The sequence below is a fragment of the Periophthalmus magnuspinnatus genome, chromosome 13 (genome assembly GCF_009829125.3).
Source record: "Periophthalmus magnuspinnatus isolate fPerMag1 chromosome 13, fPerMag1.2.pri, whole genome shotgun sequence".
NCBI lineage: Eukaryota > Metazoa > Chordata > Actinopteri > Gobiiformes > Gobiidae > Periophthalmus > Periophthalmus magnuspinnatus.
The window spans coordinates 29621160-29639982 of NC_047138.1; the positions used below are offsets into that span (position 1 = coordinate 29621160).

General features: G+C 39.6%; 1 protein-coding gene across 11 annotated transcripts in view; it reads left to right on the forward strand.

Moving 5' to 3' along the window:
- The window catches only part of myo18ab (myosin XVIIIA b), a 189784-nt gene that overhangs the window by 119322 nt on the left and 51639 nt on the right, over positions 1–18823 (forward strand). For all 11 annotated transcript variants that reach the window (XM_055225936.1, XM_055225937.1, XM_033976697.2 and 8 more), the window contains 10 exons: positions 1760–1871; positions 5114–5241; positions 5716–5870; positions 7506–7629; positions 8984–9091; positions 10880–10972; positions 12199–12309; positions 14141–14245; positions 15575–15721; positions 17585–17698. In XM_055225936.1, the coding sequence (XP_055081911.1) occupies positions 1760–1871; positions 5114–5241; positions 5716–5870; positions 7506–7629; positions 8984–9091; positions 10880–10972; positions 12199–12309; positions 14141–14245; positions 15575–15721; positions 17585–17698 (1197 nt within the window). The remainder of the gene's footprint in view (positions 1–1759; positions 1872–5113; positions 5242–5715; positions 5871–7505; positions 7630–8983; positions 9092–10879; positions 10973–12198; positions 12310–14140; positions 14246–15574; positions 15722–17584; positions 17699–18823) is intronic.

Sequence of the window (18823 nt, forward strand, 5' to 3'; positions counted from 1 at the left end):
AAATTATACCGGCGTCTTCAGCTGTCAGTGACGTGTTGCTCTGAAAACCCCGTCTCCATCTCTCCTCTCTGGGCCTCAGCGAAGCAAAGCAGATGTCCAGATATTCTACAAGACTGTGTGCTCTCTCTGCATCCAAAGAGGGGCTTCTTCTTTCATAAATATTCAAAGCTACAATTAGGGTTGTTCAGATACTCATTTGAGCAGGTATCGATACTAAAATAGTCTGTCAGAATCGGTTTAGAGTGTCAAATCTGTTTCTTAGTATCGAAATCGAGTTGTATATATTAGTATCGTATCAACACTAGCTACAATACAGTTTTATCCACAGTCAGGTTGGGAATAGCTTTGCTGCTAATAAGCCGTTACAACAGGATCCATTCCCCACTGTGGCCAGCAGGGGGTGGCACATACTATTGGATCTAAACGCATCTTTAAACAGAATTAGTTTAGCAGTGATCCAAAGTTATTTCTCACTGCCCTTATGCGTTCAGAGCATCTTAACTATTCACCTCGATGAGTTTATAAGCACTTTTCACAACTTCCAGAAACAAGCTTTGCCGTGGCGGTAATGCTAGCAAATATTAACATGCTAACAGCACACCAGTGTTACTTCCTGGTTACTTTGCGGATGATAAAAACACTTTATAATTTGATGCGGACAGTACAGAGCGATACAGAGCAAAATGTGCTCAGATACAAAAGAAACACAGCCCCTTTAATCACAATGGAATAAAAATAGAAATTTGAATAGTCCCAGTTATCAAATTTCAAAGAGTTGTTATTATTATTATTATTATTATTATTATTATTATTATTATATTGTATTATTATTTATTATTATTTATATATTTTTTATTTATTATTATTAACAAAATGTCCTCAAACAAATAAATTCTTTCTCATACTGTGTAAACCCTGTGAACCCTGTGCTGTCGACATGTCAAAATACCAGACATGGGGAAATGGCAAAGATTTGATTATTTTCTATTATTAAATACAATATTGTCGAGAACAAATTTACAATAAAAATGTAAAAAAAAAATTTTTTAAAGTTTAATTTTATTTGGAGTTTCATTCTAAAAAATAATGTCTTCTAAAAAACCAAATAGTAGCAGGTTTGAGTCGTGTTTAATCACTCATTTTGACGACGCCATTTTGACGTTCTCCAGTTTTATTTTCTTAATTGGTGATATGCGTAGGATTTGGCAGCGTCGCGTCGTCATTTTGGTCCAAATGGAAGGAGAATTCGCTGCTCGCTTGTGTGACGTGCAGCCACCCATAGGGGGCGGCGTCTCTTTATTGTGACGACGTTTATGGCGACTTGTTTCTTTTATTAAGTCGTTTTAGATGAATATTGTGATTTAAAATGTGCAAATGATAATATAATGCCCCACAGGTGTTACAAAAGTACAATATTTCTACTTTAATTAACAATATTTCCTCCAAACTGCAGAATAACTGTGAACCCTGTGCTCTTGACTTGTCCAACATGTTCTCAAAATTTTAGTTGTTTCTGTTTTTGAATACACTTTTCACCAAGAACAAAACAATAAATTAGTTTTTCATGACAAATATGACGTTTAACAAACCAAATATTGTCATTAATTTCAACGGTGTCAAATAGTTGTGGTTGCAAAGTTAAAAAAACAAACAAAAAAAAAAAACAAAGAAGGAAACCTGAGCTTTATATGTGTGACATCATTCCCTCCACAGCCAATCACCTTCCCGCTGCCGTGGTAACACTTCCTGTTTATTTCAGGCCAAGTTCGACCAGATGAAGAAGCAGATGGAGAGTATGGAGATGGAGGTGATGGAGGCTCGTCTCATTAGAGCCTCTGAGCTGAACGGGGAGCTCGACGACGACGATTCAGGTTTGAAAAATTAAAAAAATATATATATTTATAATTTGCGTCTTGAGCCTGGTTTGAAACTGTACCGTGTGTTTACAATGACGCCAGGTGGATGTGGAGACAATGGGACAGGAGACAATGGGTGGAGGAGGAGGAGGAGGAGGAGGAGGAGGAGGAGGAGGAGTGTGCGAGTTTATAAAGTTTAACCCTGTAGTTTACTCAGTTCTTTTGGGTACGTAGTATTAAAAAGTATAAACAACAAAGTAAATATCTGGCCAGAAAACACAAAAAACCCTATAATCTGCATTAGTTTGGCTATTGAACGTAAAGCTACAGTATGTGACATTTTAACTACAAAATACAATCAAATAGAAGCATGTTTGTTTGTTTGTTTGTTTGTTTGTTTTGGTCATTTTGTTTGTGTTTATTGCCCTGTGTAAAAAAAAAACAACACAGTAAAACATGTGTTGTTACTGTGAGCGCGCTTGCATCTCCACAAACCCGACTCGTATTTAGCCTCCTCCTGCTTGTTTCCATGGAAATGTGTGGCAAAAAAGTTTCTCTATTGCCACAGAGAATGTTCCGAAGTGTTTGCTTTTGACGTTTTATTTCCGTGTGGTGGTGCAGGTGACGTGCCGCCTCCAGAAAGTTACATACTGTAGCTTTAATTGAAGGAAAATAGTAATAGTAACACTTTAAAATAACAAAGACTGGATTATACTCACTGTCCCTCCTCTGCACCATATATTTAAATACTGTCCCTCCTCTGCACCATATATTTAAATACTGTCCCTCCTCTGCACCATATATTTAAATACTGTCCCTCCTCTGCACCATATAAATACTGTCCCTCCTCTGCACCATATATTCACTACAGTCCCTCCTCTGCACCATATATTCACTACAGTCCCTCCTCTGCACCATATATTCTCTACATTCCCTCCTCTGCACCATATATTCTCTACATTCCCTCCTCTGCACCATATATTCGCTACAGTCCCTCCTCTGCACCATATATTCACTACAGTCCCTCCTCTGCACCATATATTCTCTACATTCCCTCCTCTGCACCATATATTCACTACAGTCCCTCCTCTGCATCATATATTTAAATACTGTCCCTCCTCTGCACCATATATTCTCTACATTCCCTCCTCTGCACCATATATTCTCTACATTCCCTCCTCTGCACCATATATTCACTACAGTCCCTCCTCTGCATCATATATTTAAATACTGTCCCTCCTCTGCACCATATATTCACTACAGTCCCTCCTCTGCACCATATATTCTCTACATTCCCTCCTCTGCACCATATATTCTCTCCATTCCCTCCTCTGCACCATATATTCTCTCCATTCCCTCCTCTGCACCATATATTCTCTACAGTCCCTCCTCTGCACCATATATTCTCTCCATTCCCTCCTCTGCACCATATTTCCACTCTCCCACTTTTGAAACTGCGCTAACGGCTAAATCCAAACCTTTGCTATAAAAAAAAGTTACACAAGTAAAGGTGACATTGTTCCGGAAAGTTTTCCATTATCGTGCGAGCTTAAAAAGCAGCTTGAGCTGAAGACATCCAGGTTTGAAAAATGTGAAATTGTGGCGCGGCAGACTCCCACTGAACTGTGCAATGGCTCAAATACAAAGACGCCCCAACGTACTCTACATGGGGCCCTGTTTGATCAATACGAGACAAAAAGGCAAGAAAAAATGAAACGGGGAGGGATGGAGGAAGCGGGGACTGGGCCACGATACGCCGCGGTTTGAGTGAATGGTATATTGATTCTTTTGTTCAGCTTTTGCGTTGGCGACGAGCTGAGGTGGTTAGACCGACAAAGACCGAACCAGAGAGGGATTTGATTTCTGACAAATTACACCGGCGCTACTGTATTTCATTAGTCAAGACGAGAAATAAACGTGTCCAGATTTTGAGGTTTTCACGCGGAGATGTGGAAAGTTTTTGAATAGATTTGCATTTTATCCACTTATTCCGCCGAGGTGCAAAAATGGAGGCTTTCAACGGTAGTTCAAGTCGCAGCGTGTGAGTAAAAGAAATGTTCAAATATGTCAACGGGGCAAAAAAAAGTTTGAGAGTGAAGATGTTTTGCTGCTCATTCAAGACTTTTCTTCAGTTCTGGTCAGATTACTGCTGGACAATGTCTTATATCTGTCTGGAGGGAGGAGCTAACTACACTGAAACGCAAAACACCTATTGTTTACAGTTTTTGTTTGTATTCTTGGTCTTTTGCGCTTGAATCCTGCTTATCATAGTCATTCAAGCCCCTAATGAGTCATTTCACACCTATTGGCATCCTGACCAGCACTATTGTTGTCTTTGTTTTGCTTTGGGTCTGAGGATGGTTTTATAGATAGGGTCAGAGTTCAAATAGATATAAGGCAGCGTCCAGCAGTAATCTGACCAGAACCGAAGAAGCGGCTTGGACGAGCAGCCAAACGTCTTCACTCCAGCAACGTTTTGTCCAGTTTATATTTTTCTTTTACGATGGATCAGACCTGGACAACCGAGGGATTACACAGATATTGGAGTGAAGACGTTTGGCTGCTCGTCCAAGCCGCTTCTTCAGTTCTGGTCAGATTACTGCTGGACGCTGCCTTATATCTACCTGAAGTGGAGGCGCTAGCAACACTGACGCTAACACACGCCACGTTTGTTTACAGGTTTACAGGTGCGTTAGCTTCAGTGTAGTTAGATCCTCCGTTCAAAAAGATATAATTCAGTCAAACGTCTTCACTCTAAAATTTTTGTCCAGTTGACACGTTTGATTTTTTCTTTCTATTTCAATTTTAGCCCATTAGATAATCACTATATTGATTTATCATTCAATATATGAAAGTTGGACCTTTTTTTTTTAGGGTCAATATTTGTCGTGTGTACTTTATGACTTACTTTCTTTGCACTACTGGGACATTTTTTTGGTTATATGATAAGATTTAAGCCGTAAAAAGGTTGAAAAAGTCACTTCTAAGACTCGTTACAGACACAAACTAACGACTAAAATGTTTAATTCTGCTGTTTATTTATTGCAGCTCATGAGTTTTTAACAATATTGTAGATTTAGAATAGTTTTTGTGGCTTAAATCTGCTCTTTTTGCGTCAGTGTCATAAATTTGTTTTAATATTATCGTTTATCGTCTATATTTACTTAAGTGATATATCGAACGTCAAAATGTGGTATCATGATAGGTCAATAAGTCGGAGCTGATTTTGCATCGTGTTTTTTTTTTTTTTTTTTCAGGAGGCGAGTGGCGGCTGAAGTACGAACGAGCCATCAGAGAGATCGAGTTCACGAAGAAACGCCTTCAACAGGAGCTGGAGGACAAGATGGAGGTGGAGCAGCAGAGCAAACGCCAACTGGAGCGGAGGGTGGGTTTTTCCAAGATGACCGGTGGCCAACGTACATAGCTAACGCGCTAGCCGCCCGCGTTCCAAACAGGAAGTGATTGTGAGCGAACTTCCAGCTCCATTAGTTCTGGCTCCAGTTCACTTTCTATTGAAAATCCGTCGCCGCTCTCTCTGTAACTGCTGCTGTCAGACTTGTTATTTTGGTCTTAAAATGTTCGTATTAACCCGCTCTACATGATCCTGGTCTTTTTTATTTTGCTTTTGCATCTGTAACCCGTAAATATGAACATTAATAAGTCAAATTAGCTGCCTTCTTTCCCCGAGATCCCTCTCATTAGCATTAGCAACAGGTATGATTGACATTTGAGTGAACGCCGTGGGTGACGTCACACTTAGACGACTTCTTTATACACTTACACGGTTATAAATGAGGCAGAAGGTCAAACCCTGGCTGCGAGCTTGACCTTCGCCGTGTCGTGTTCATCGTGTGTTCAGATCACTGACCTCCAGGCCGACAACGAGGAAGCCCAGAGGAACATCCAGCAGCTGAAGAAGAAGGCCCAGAAGCTGACGTCAGAGCTGCAGGACACGAAGCTGCACCTGGAGGGACAACAGAGCCGCAACCACGACCTCGAGAAGAAGCAGAGGAAGTACGGACCCAGCACGACACATTTAAACACGGACTATCACTTTGGGGAAACACATACACTTTACTGAATACTGAATACTTGGTTTAAAATGTGTTTAGTGAAGTATTCTGTTACACGGTCCAATCAGAGTACTGCCTTCTGAATACTTTTACACGGAGTTACATTATATTATAGTGAATTATAGAGTACATTTCCACACAGCTTGGTTTTGCTTTCATTCATGTTATTTTAAACAAGAGAGACGTGTCTTTCTTTGATTTTATAAAAGTAACTGTAATCTGAATATCACCAAATCAAAGAGTAACTGTATCCAAATAGTTGCTCAAAATTAGTATTCAGAATATGTAATTTTGGTGGATTTATTCAGTTACTTCTCAACGCTGACACTCTGTACACGTTTACGATTGAACGCAAATAGATGACAGTAATTTCGATCTGATCTCTGTGAACACAAAGCCACTGTTGCCAGCAGAGGGCGCATGGACTGGACTGAATTAGTTTAAGTAAGGGTGAAAGTCAGAAGATGCAAATTATTAAACAAGACCTGTTTGTGAGAGATCCAAAAGTGAGCATTGGAAGAATCAGTAGAAGCATGGACTGTGTGTGGGAACAGAAGCACTTCCTGATACACCTTGTGACATCAGCAGGTGTTTCACAGGGGCTGGCAAATTTATTTTACATGGAGGAATGGCACAAAAAACCCTAATATAAATGTTGATTTAGCAAAACATTCAACTGAAAATGTGCATTTGAACCACTCAGGCCCCACACTGCAAACTGAAATAGACAAAAATGAAAATCATGAGTTTCAAAATAACTTTCCATTACATGTATTTGAGTATTTTATGTGTTATACTCACTAACTTAACTAATATACAGTAATTAAAATGTATGTATGAATGTAATTTTTGTGAAATTGCACCTTGAAATCACGACCTCCATTTTGGGAACTCACCATGTTGAAGCTGATCTGGCATAAACCTCCCACACATGAACGCTGTAGTTGTGTCCTTGGGCAAGACACTTAACCCACCTCACCCCCAGTGTCAGGGTGCACTGGTGTATGAATGTGTGTGTGTGAATGCGTGAGTGGGTCCATGACGTAAAGTTCTTTGAGTGACTTGAAAATGGAAACGCGCTATGTAAAAATATGACAATTTGCAGTTTATTTATTCACTCAGTCTTTATTTCAGACTCAAAAGTTTGGTCCTTTGGAAAAAAAATACAGGCAAAATGAGTCCGGAATGATTAGGAACCTCATACAAAAGAAAAAGAAGCTACATCAAAAAAAATAATAGCAAGAATTTGACTTGATGTCATTCAGTTCTTGCATCAGCATTAGCAGTTAGCACAGTTAGCACAGTTAGCATATCAGGCTCTTACATGGGCTCAAAGTCTACTCTATACCAACTGAATTAGCTTAAAGGTTAAGACTCATGGGAATGCGTTGAGCAAGATTCAACCTAAAGATTTGAACAGGCGTAAGCAGGGACTCGGTATGTAGCCGTTAGCTTACATTACATCATTAGCTTAGCAGAGAAAGTCTAGTTTCTTTAGCGATTTTAGCAGTTTGCGTTCATTTCTGTGATGTAGTGTGTCGAGTGTGTTTTCATGGCGTGGGTTTGTTGTCTTCAGGTTTGACAGTGAGCTGAGTTTAGCGCAGGAGGAAGCGTCTCGGGAGAGGAGTCTACGGGACAAGCTGGCCAGAGAGAAGGACATGTTGACAGGGGAAGTCTTCAGCCTACGTCAGCAACTGGAGGTGGGTGTCATCCTAAAAAAAAGAAGTGTTTATATTTGTTATTAGTGAGTTTAATTCAGAGTATTTATGTGAAAGGTCTTGACGTGTAATTAAGTCCACTGTGCACTGTCTGGATCTGATTAGAAAGCACTTTATTGTTAATCAGGAGGTGTATGTTCGCATGCTAATTGTTGTTAGCTTTACTGTGACAGCTAAACGCCGCTCTGGTCTCTGAAAGTTGTGAAAAGTGCTTATAAACTCCTCACGGTGAGTAAATAGGATGCTCAGAATGCATAAGGAAAGCGAGGAATAAAGTTTAAAATGAGCTGGTTTTGTTTTTCATGTTTTTTTTAAGTTTAACCTGAGCTGGAGACACGTCTGACGTCTGTGTTAATATCTCTGTTCAATTCACATGAAACAGAAACGGGCACGAAGCTCAAAGTGTCCTCTGTCAGTGCAAATAAAAAAAAAAGTGAAATATTCAGAAAGCGGTGCCATGAATCAACCGTAAAAAAGTGAGTGTCGTCAATTGAAACTTTAAAATGTAAGATTAATATGGCAGGTCTTTGGTTCCAAACAAATAGACAAATAGATGGATTTTGACTATTTCTTTCAAAAAATATTGTAAATCTCCCATAGAGTTACATAGACTCCTGTTCTCCATCTGAGATTAAGACAACATCAAATTATAAAATGTGAATGCAGCCTGTACTGATCAAACACTGCAATTTTTATATATTTTATTTTAGTAAAGTAACTGTATTCTGAGTCACACTTTATTATTAGTCTGTAACATCTCCAACGCTCAATATGCTCCGTTCCACCTTGTGACGTCATTAATAATACATTTTATTTATATAGCGCTTTTCAAGACACTCAAAGTCGCTTCACAATACATACAAGAATAAAATATCACAAAATTTACAACATAAAATCAAACATTAAAAGCAATTAACAGGTGAGTTTTGAGTTCTTTTTTGAAGGTGGGGAGGTCAGAGCATTAAGCTGTATTTTTCAAGGTAGCAGCTACATTTTACGTTTAGTTCAGTAGAGTTTGGCAATTCCAAGACTGAAATCACCCAAATGATTCTAGAAATGAAGGTGTGTGGCGTTTAAAAACACAGTGGAGCACTTCCTGTATTGCCACATGATGACATCACAAGGTGGAGAGAAAAACTCAACCTAAATAGTGTTTGTGTGTTTAACATGTGTGAATGAAATAAAACAAAATTCCAGGTCTGTTTGTGATGAGGAAACATGATAACGTAGATCAGAAAACGGCCTTTAGTCTAAGAAATGTGTTTCCAGATCAGTTGGACAAAATAACGGCGAGTCGCAGCTGAAATCTCACGTTTTCCTTTTATTTTCTGAACAGGACAAAGACGTGGAGGTGTGCGCGGTGAACGTCAAACTGGACCAGCTGGAGGCGGAGCTGCTGGATCTGAACTCTCAGGAGACCAAAGACGAAGCTTCACTCGCCAAGGTCTGAAAAGTTACACAGTGAGCTTTAAACAGCCAGGTTTTCATAGTTTTCTAATCGTCACTTGGTTTGGTGACGCGGTAACGAGTAACTGGTGAATATTTATAATAGTTTTACATTAGGCAAGGGGCAGTTTGTGAAGAAAACAAAAGCTGAAAAGGTTAATACTAGAATGACAGGAGGGACGCTGCTGCTGTGATCATTGAAAGTGATGACGTTTTGTTTTTTTTAAAGTTATGAAACGGGTTGCAGTTAAGATTAGAGTTAATATTTTGGTTTGGTTTGTGACTGCGTGCTGGGTCCAAAGCATAGACTGTATAAATAAATGAACATAGCTAACCCGCTAGCCGCTGCGTTCCAAATAGGAAGTGATGATGGGCGCTCTTCCAGCTCCATCGACTCTGGCTCCAATTCACTTTCTATTGAAAAACCGTCGCTATTGTGTCCGTAACTCAAGATATGAACATTAATAACAGACAAATCAGGCGCCTTCATTCCCCGAAGTCACTCCCGCTAACGCTAGCAACAGGTTTGATTGACAGCTTTGCTAAGTGCCCGCTCCCTGCCGCGACCATCAGTGCGGGCGGGAAGGGGCGTTACCTTCAACAGCCTCGCTCCGGATTGGCTCTCTGGTTGCTATGATACTCGCGGTCAGAATTCGGGGTCAAGCCCTTGGAAAATGGTGAAGGTTTGGGTTAGTTAACATGTTATTAGAAGTAACTTTAAAAAAAAAAAACAACACAATTTTCATCTACTAGCCTTATCTCAAATTACACCATAGAATAATACATAAACAGAAGCTAACACGTTGTCATGGCAATCAGAGCTACGCGATAACTCCCGCCCCTCCGGATCTGACTGGCTAGCGCTAACCAGTTGAGAAATTACAGGAAATGTCACGAGTCTATTCTGACATTCTTAAACCAATCCCTCCACTGATGTCATCACTGAAAATTACATGCAGAATGAAGGGACAAGGAAGGGATTTTTTCTGACAGTTTAAACCTTCATGCCGTCATAACTATTGCTTTAATTAGACACATTTTGGCCCTTCTTAACATTACGGTTGCTAGGTAACACTTCAGATATTACCACTACATATGTTACATCCATAGACTGTATATATCAGGGGTCGGCAATTTTTAACACCTAAAGAGACGTTTTTGGACCCAGTTTCCCCAAACACTGGGAGCCGCAATTACTTTTTGACACCTAAAATGAAGATAACACTGTATATACGCAACTCGAGACTCCAAATTGGCCCCTATAACTGCTCCAGCCTCGATGAGCTTCATTTGCCTGGAGCTGAACGCTGTGGGTGACGTCTCTCTCACTTAGTCCACTTCTTTATAGGCAGAAGTTGAACCTGTCCTGTGCACTTTTGGAGTATTCAGCTCTAGGTCTATCACAAAAAACACTATATCGACTCAGTTCAGTGTGTGGAACCCGGAAGTATATATTTTTGAGCTCGATATTTACCATGGGGAGTTTTTGTTTGCAATAATGGGGAGATTTTTTGGTATTTTTGTTGTAATATATGTAAGATTTGACCTGTAGAGGGTTGAATGGAGGGTTCTATGGCTTATTATCGCTCATCTGTCTATTTACAAAATGGTTCACTGTGGCTTAAAGTAGTTTCAATATCATCATTTCAAATTCTCTACAGCCTTATGTCGTGCTTCAAAATGTGTTATCATGACAGGCCAATTCAAATCTTAAAAAATGCATAATACAATGTTGAAATGTTGGAATATTTCATATATATTTGACTTTTTGTTGTTGTTCTTTTAGGTGAAGAAACAGCTGAGAGACTTAGAAGCCAAAGTGAAGGACCAGGAAGAAGAGCTGGATGAACAGGCCGGCACCATCCAGATGTTGGAGCAGGTATAAAACAAAACAAGACGTCAAATCAAATCGTTTTAGTATAATTTAAGTATTTTCACGTATTTCTAATGATCCAGAAAACTAGATAATGGGAGTAGCGTTGGGTTTTACTGTCTATTTTGCAGTTTAGGCAAAAGACTGATATTTTTAGTTTAAGATAAGCTATTGAAAGTGTGAGATAGTGAGCAGAGGAACGCAAATCCTACCACTTTGTAAGAAAAACTGATAGAAATGGAGACCTAGTTTTCGGGTAACAAGCATTTTTTTGGTAGAATCTCAAAATCTGGCTTCATATCCTCAGTAGAAACAAAAGCTTTACATAGAGAGACAGAAAAACACTTGGGACTACATTACCTAGACCCCCCGCTGGTGCCATATTGTAGAAAACCTGCTAATTATCACATCTCCACTCTGCAGCAAAGGCTTCTGGGAGTTGCAGTACTAATGAAATTGTCGCGTAGCAGCAGTGTTTCTGAATGTATGGTGCAGAGGAAGGAGAGTGAATATATGGGTGGGCGTAGGAGCAGAGGAGAAGGTAAGGTCGACCAAAGGATGAGGAGGAGAAAGTCAGATGGACCAGAAGAGAAGAGGGTCAGATGGGGTAGAGGATGCAGAGGAGGAGGTCTGATGGAGCAGAGGATGAAGAGGAGATGGTCAGATGGAGCAGAGGATGAAGAGGAGAGGGTCAGACGGAGCAGAGGATGAAGAGGGAGATGGTCAGATGGAGCAGAGGATGAAGAGGAGAGGGTCAGACGGAGCAGAGTATGCAGAGAAGAGGGGCAGAGGATGCAGAGAAGAGGGGCAGACGGAGCAGAGGATGAAGAGGAGAGGGGCAGACGGAGCAGAGGATGAAGAGGAGAGGGGCAGACAGAGCAGAGGATGAAGAGGAGAGGGTCAGATGGAGCAGAGGATGAAGAGGAGAGGGTCAGATGGAGCAGAGGATGAAAAGGAGAGGGTCAGACGGAGCAGAGGATGAAGAGGAGAGGGGCAGACGGAGCAGAGGATGAAGAGGAGAGGGTCAGATGGAGAAGAGGATGAAGAGGAGAGGGGCAGATGGAGAAGAGGATGAAGAGGAGAGGGGCGGATGGAGCAGAGGATGAAGAGGAGAGGGTCAGATGATGCAGAGGATGCAGAGGAGAGGGTCAGATGGGGCAGAGGATGAAGAGGAGAGGGTTACTATCTGTAAATGTATTTAAATAAACTAAAATTCCTTGTGTTTGTTTCAGGCTAAACTTCGTCTGGAGATGGAGATGGAGCGTCTCAGACAAACTCACTCTAAAGACATCGAGAACAAAGACGACGAGGTGGAGGAGATCCGCCAATCCTGCAGCAAAAAGGTCAGAGCCGGTGGGGTTAGGGTTTTTAATGATACTTTGCAGCTGATGTCATCAACATTCCCGGGGGGTGTGATGCTAACTGTAGGCCCTGCTCTGTCTGAAAATCTGTTACTCAAGTTACACTTTAATCTGAGCTTTGTTTTAACCATAGACTGTATATATAAATGGACGTAGCTACCCTGCTAGCCTCCGCGTTGAAGTGATCATGGGCGCGCGTCGACTCTGGCTCCAATTCACTTTCTATTGATAAACCGTCTCCCTTCTCTCTGTAACTCCTGCTGTCAGACTCGTCATTTTTGCCTTGAAATGTTCGTATTAACTCACTGCTGGTATTTTTATGTCGATATTGTGTCGGTAACTCAAGATATGGATTAATAAGAGACAAATCTAACACAGTCTGACCAGAAAGAGTTGGCTTAGCTGGAAAAATCATCAGTATTTCAAGTAGACAATATCTTACAGCTGCGATATTTACTTTTGCTCTTTTTTCTATTTCTTTTATTTATAAATTGAACGGTTAAAATAACTCAGCACATTGATATTAGTTTACGTGTCCGGGCTTTTTCAAATATCTTACCGCTGTTGTTGTTTCTAAAAGACAAATAGCCCAAATACTTGATACGACTCATGATTTACGATGTAATTAGTAAACACAACCTAATCTTGACCTTTCCCCCCTCCTGTCAGCGACCCTATTGGCTGATCAAGGTCACAACAGTCGCCTGGTTCAGATAGTGCAGCGTTGGCGTAGCTTTAGCGTTAGCCTGTATTCCCATTAAGACAATAGTGCTTTTGTATTGTTTTTTTCCTAGCCTCATTAGCCCCAGTGTAATTAGCTTTAGCGCACTTCCACACGCGCCTATGCTGACTCGGCTGTTTCTGTGGCATTTACATAAAGCATTAAGCTAAACAAATGAAGACAGAGACAGATGGGACCACAGTTTTAATGACTTGGGTTGTTTTGTTGCTACAACTGTTTAATAGATTAGACTGGACAAGGATATAAATAAATCTTGTATATTAAAAACTAAAGTTGAAACTCGCAGTAACTATGAGCCCAATTTGCCTTTCATTTATCGAAACGGAAAGATTTTTCATCAAACTAAACTTGACTTTTGAGCTTTTAGCCAAAATGTGTGCCACAGTTTTCCCCCAGACTGTCACATAATTTTAAAAAAAGCTGTTTTTTAATGTGTAGTATGTAAATTTCCACCAGCTCTTTGTTTCCATGGAGATGTTATTGCTTTGCGGGAACAGTCCACAGTATGGCATTAAATGTATTCTTTACATCCTTGCTGTGAGCGATGTCCCTTCGCAGATCTGACATGTAACTTGGCCACCTAGCATCCACACCGTAGACTGTATACATAAATGGACATAGCTAACATGCTAGCCGCCGCTGTGAGCATGGGTGTGATTCAGCTCCGTCGATTCTGGCTCCAATTCACTTTCTATTGTAACTGCTGCTGTCAGACTCGTCATTTTGGTCTTAAATTGTTCGTATTAACCCGCTCTACCTGATCCTGGAGTTTTTATTCCACTATTTTATCTGTAAATCAAGATACGAACATTAATAACAGACAAATCAGGTACCTACTTTCCCCATTTCTCACGCTAACCAACGGTTCAGATGGAAAGGTGCACGCCAACCCCTTCACCAACCCGTCTCCCGATTGGTTCTGTGATTGCTGTGATACTTGCGGGCTGAATTGCAAATGTTGTTAAATCAACCACACAAAAAAATGACATATTGCACCTTTAAGTCCTTAAAACCAAAAACAAACGATTGATCTGGGTTTTTTTTTTTTGTCTTGTTGATTTTTTTTTTCAGTTGAAACAAATGGAGCTGCAGCTGGAGGAGGAGTACGATGAGAAACAGAAGGTTCTGAAGGAGAAGAGAGAGCTGGAGTCTAAACTGCTGACGGCACAAGACCAGGTTCAAACAGCACTCGGTTTAACTTTATAACTGTGATGTTTGGGAGTCGTACATTTTTACATGAGTGGGCAGCATTACAACAACAACAACAACAGTATTATAGATTATACAGGCTTATCCTTAGTTAAGCCTTTTAGATTTATTTTGTTTTACCATAATCTCCACTCCAAATTTGATACAGTTATAGTTTTACATTTAAACTCTCCAGTATTTTAAATGGACGTCATAAAAGGCTGTAGTTTTGACACAGATGATTTTAACGTAAGAACTGTGTTTTTTCATAACCTTTTAAAAAAAAAACCTCTTGTTCTTCTCTCACTAGTTTACTATAGACCTAGCTAACAAACTGTATGCAAGTCGATGTGTTAGCTTCAGTGTAGTTAGCTCCTCCAGACCAGAACTGAAGAAGAAGCGGATTGGACGAGCAGCCAAACGTCTTCACTCTAAAACTTTTATCCAGTTGACAGAATTCCGTTTTCTTTCGCTATTTTATGTTTACTAAAAAATAACAAAACAATTAAAATGTCTTCTAGTTCCCTGAGTGCATTGCTTCATAGGTTGAGTGAGGGAATGCTAACTGTATAACCACGACATCAAACCGTATGTACACTAGGGCTGGGTATCATTAAGAAGTCACCGATACGATACGATACGATACATATCTCGAGTCGATATGATGCGATACAATATATTTCAAATCGAGTGAAAAATAAAGACTTTCAGGACACTCAATGATCAACCCCCATTGCCGCAAAAAATAAATATTAATTTCACTTCACTGTTTTTATTTCGCTTCCATTTATTGAAGATGAATGAACATAACAGTGCATTTTACCAACTAGAAAAACACATCAGACTGTTCCGTTGGCCAGTATTATTCATCCGCAGTTGCATTTATACAGGGACTTGTGCAGTTTAACGACTCTGAACGATCACAACTGATTTACTAAAACAACTGTGACACTAAAAGTCTTTGTTAAACCAAAGTTAATGTGTGATAAACCTGTTTTAATCATCAAAAACAGTGACTCAAATGTCAAACTTGTCAAAAATGTAGCGCTGTGACAGAATAATTTGGTAAAATATACACATAAAATATACACAGAAATACTCTTGGCGATATATTGATACAGCAGCCCATGGTATCGATACTGTATCATTGTAATGTACACGCCATTTTTAGTAAGTAAGCCGTACTCTAACTCCCATCATGCCTCGCTGAATTCACTTCTGAGTTGACTTCCAGATCGCTGCAGGAGTTTACTTTAAGCACAGTCACAGCCGGAGTGAGTTTCTCTTCTCTTATATTTTGTTGTTTCTTGTTCGCAGGTTCATGTTGGAGACGTAGAGACGGAGAAGCGTCTGAGGAAAGACCTGAAGAGGACCAAAGCCCTTTTAGCCGACGCTCAGATAATGCTGGACCACATCAAGAACAACGCCCCGAGCAAAAGGGAGATCGCGCAGCTCAAAAACCAGGTACGCAACAAACACGCGGACGTCAAGACACGAGACGCTCGGTTTGTCCCACAGGCGGGAAACTCCTGTGTCACCAAGGTCACGTACAGCAGGAGAATGAATATACAAACAAAAATGAAGATGTAAATAAAGAAAAATGTACTTAAAATATATAAATACCTCTGTCTATTTCACCAACTCGGAAAATTGAATAACATTACTCAAGTAAAAGTACAAAGTTGCATTCCAAGAAATTACTCAAGTAAAAAAGTAAAAAAGGAGTAACTTAAAGAGTAACTGTCAGGACGTAACATCTGATTTATAATTTCAAGTTAATGTAATCTGAAGGACAAAACATGAAATAATGCTCAAAATCTGGTATTTTCAGACGGACACAAAAATGGGAATAATTAATAAATATGCAAGAAAAATTAAGGTAAATAAAAATAAAAATATATACTGTATTTTCTGGATTATAAATCACACTGTTTTTCAGTTTGGCCAGAGGGGCGACTTATACTCAGATGTGATTTCATAAGTGAAATATGTTTTTTTCTTTTCTTCATTATTATACATTTTTTTGGCTCTGGTGTGACTTATACTCCAGAAAATACGGTACTTAAACACATATGAGGTCGACATGGAAAATTACCTTCAAAATGACATAAAAAATACTGACAGGTAACACCCAGACTGAGTGAGCTAACCTGTTCCTATGCTCGAACCAATTTAACTCTTCCAAAAACCCGGCTTGCGACAGTAGCTCAGTTGGTAGAGCGTTTGTCCACTGAGGCTGGTGGTTCAAATCCCGCTCTCGACATAAACATCAATGGCATGAAAAACCACTGTATAAAAATGTGACAGTTTACCCTAATCCTAACCCTAATGTTAACCTGATTGTGAAAGAATACAAGCATTTACTACCATAGCCATCAATGTAAAGTGGCGGTTGTGTGGCGTAACTTGGTTTTGGGGGGAAAAATTAGACATCTGCTGCCCAGTTCCAACCAGGAAGTCAAATTATAAACTTACAACTTTAATGAAATGGGCCAGATTTTTAGTAAATTCTTCAATATAACGATGTTAACTTTGTTTTAGTGACCTGAGTCTTACCGATCACATGCCCTTTAAACTATATAATGTATTTTGAATAGAGTTAAGATAAAAATAATGAAATACTGGTAGAAAACTGGGGTAGACAGGTTTTACTATTGATTACTTTGTACTTTGCCCTGAAATATCTAGAGATCCAGCTTTTTCTGTTCCGATACCTATTTCAATCCTATGGCTCTAAACATATTTTTGGCTGTTTTTGCTTCCCCAAAAATGGAATATATTTCAAAGATGAGCAAAATTGGATACTTAGGCGCCACAAATGCACTTTAATAATCTGGGGATAAACATTTAAACTCACACCTGCTCCTGTTTTTAATGTTTTAAATAGACTTTTATACTTATGTTTGTTTTTGGTTTGTATTTGTATTTTCAGCAGGGAGCCCATAAAGAGCAGAGTCTGAGCGTTCTCATTGGGCTCTCCCTCTATAAATAAAGATAAACAAAATCTGACTATGCCTGATATCAGCTGATAGAGCAGAGACTGGAAACAGCGTTTATTTCCTTTAAACAAAAATGAAATAAAACTGATACAAATGTGTTATATGGCTGTTTTTATCCCTCAAGACACCACAGAACAACTTTGTGTGAACATTAGGACACTCTCTGGGCGACTACAACCAGTAAATATTCTCATTTGATCAGTATGTCCAACCAGGATAAACGATATTTAGAAGCCTAGATATGTGATCCGGCAAATTTTTCAGTAAATTATTAAGTCCTGTTTTACTTGCCCATGGACAAACCTGTAACGTGTGTGTTTGTTTTCAGTTGGAGGAGTCCGAGTTCACCTGTGCTGCTGCGGTTAAAGCTCGTAAGTCCATGGAGGTGGAGATCGAGGACCTGCACGTTCAGATGGAGGACATCTCCAAAGCCAAACAGACGGTCAGTGTAATGTTTATGAGGGTTGGACCAGTGTTGAACCAAAACTAACATGGCCATTATTAAACTCCTCACCTACAACAACAAACATTATCACGATTATTTGGCCCATCGTGTGTTTCATAAAGAGTTTGACTAACCCTTTATTATTAGTCTGTCTACATCTCCAAAGCTCAAAACTCTCTGTTCCACCTTGCGATGTCGTGTAGTGGTAGTTTTCAAGTTACATTTTACATTTAGTTCAGTAGAGATCGGCAATTCCGGGTTTGAAATCAAATCCAAATGATTCTAGTGAAGCTGTATGGAGTTTAAAAACACAGTGGAGCACTTCCTGTATTAGTACACGATGACATCACAAGGTGGAACAGAGCGTTTTCAGTTTGAGAGAAGAACTCAGCCTAAATGTTCAGGGTTTGTGTGTTAAACATGTGAGAATGAAACAAAAAGACACAACTCCAGCTCTGTTTGTGATGAGGAAACAACATTATAACATAGATCAGGAAGTAATGTAATAATAATAATGACTTCAGTTTGGGAAAATGTACATATTTTTGTGCCTTTGTCTGTGTATTCCTCACAGTTTAATCGAGCTAACGTGACGCTTTGTCCAATCAGCTTGAAGTATTTGACTAAAAGCTCCACCATTTTTGTTTTCCGGTTTGAACAACAACGATCGCACAAACTCTTAGCGTGTACAACTCCAGTCTCACCTACACTACCAGTCAAAAGTTTGGACTTGCCCTCTCATTCGATGTTATTTTTTTTATTAATTTTTTTATTTTGACAACTTTTTATACTTTACATATAACTAGAAGCAAGATACGAAGCAAGATATATGGAATTATGTAGAAAGTAGCAAAAAAAAACTGAATGAAATGTGCGTCCAAACTTTTCTCCGCAGTTGTTCAGTTCTGTCACGAAAAGAAAAGAAGAAGAAAATCCTAAAGACGAGCGTTTATCTGATTTAAATTCATAAATATGTATAAAAAATGATGTAATACCAGCGTCTCGCCTCTTGGGTAAATGTATCCCCGGGAGGAAGCGGCTCCGTGCCATCTGTGCTTTAGAGGGAGCTCTTATGGAGAGAGTGGAGTTTTGCCTTTAGCTAAAGATTCGGGGTCAAAGGTC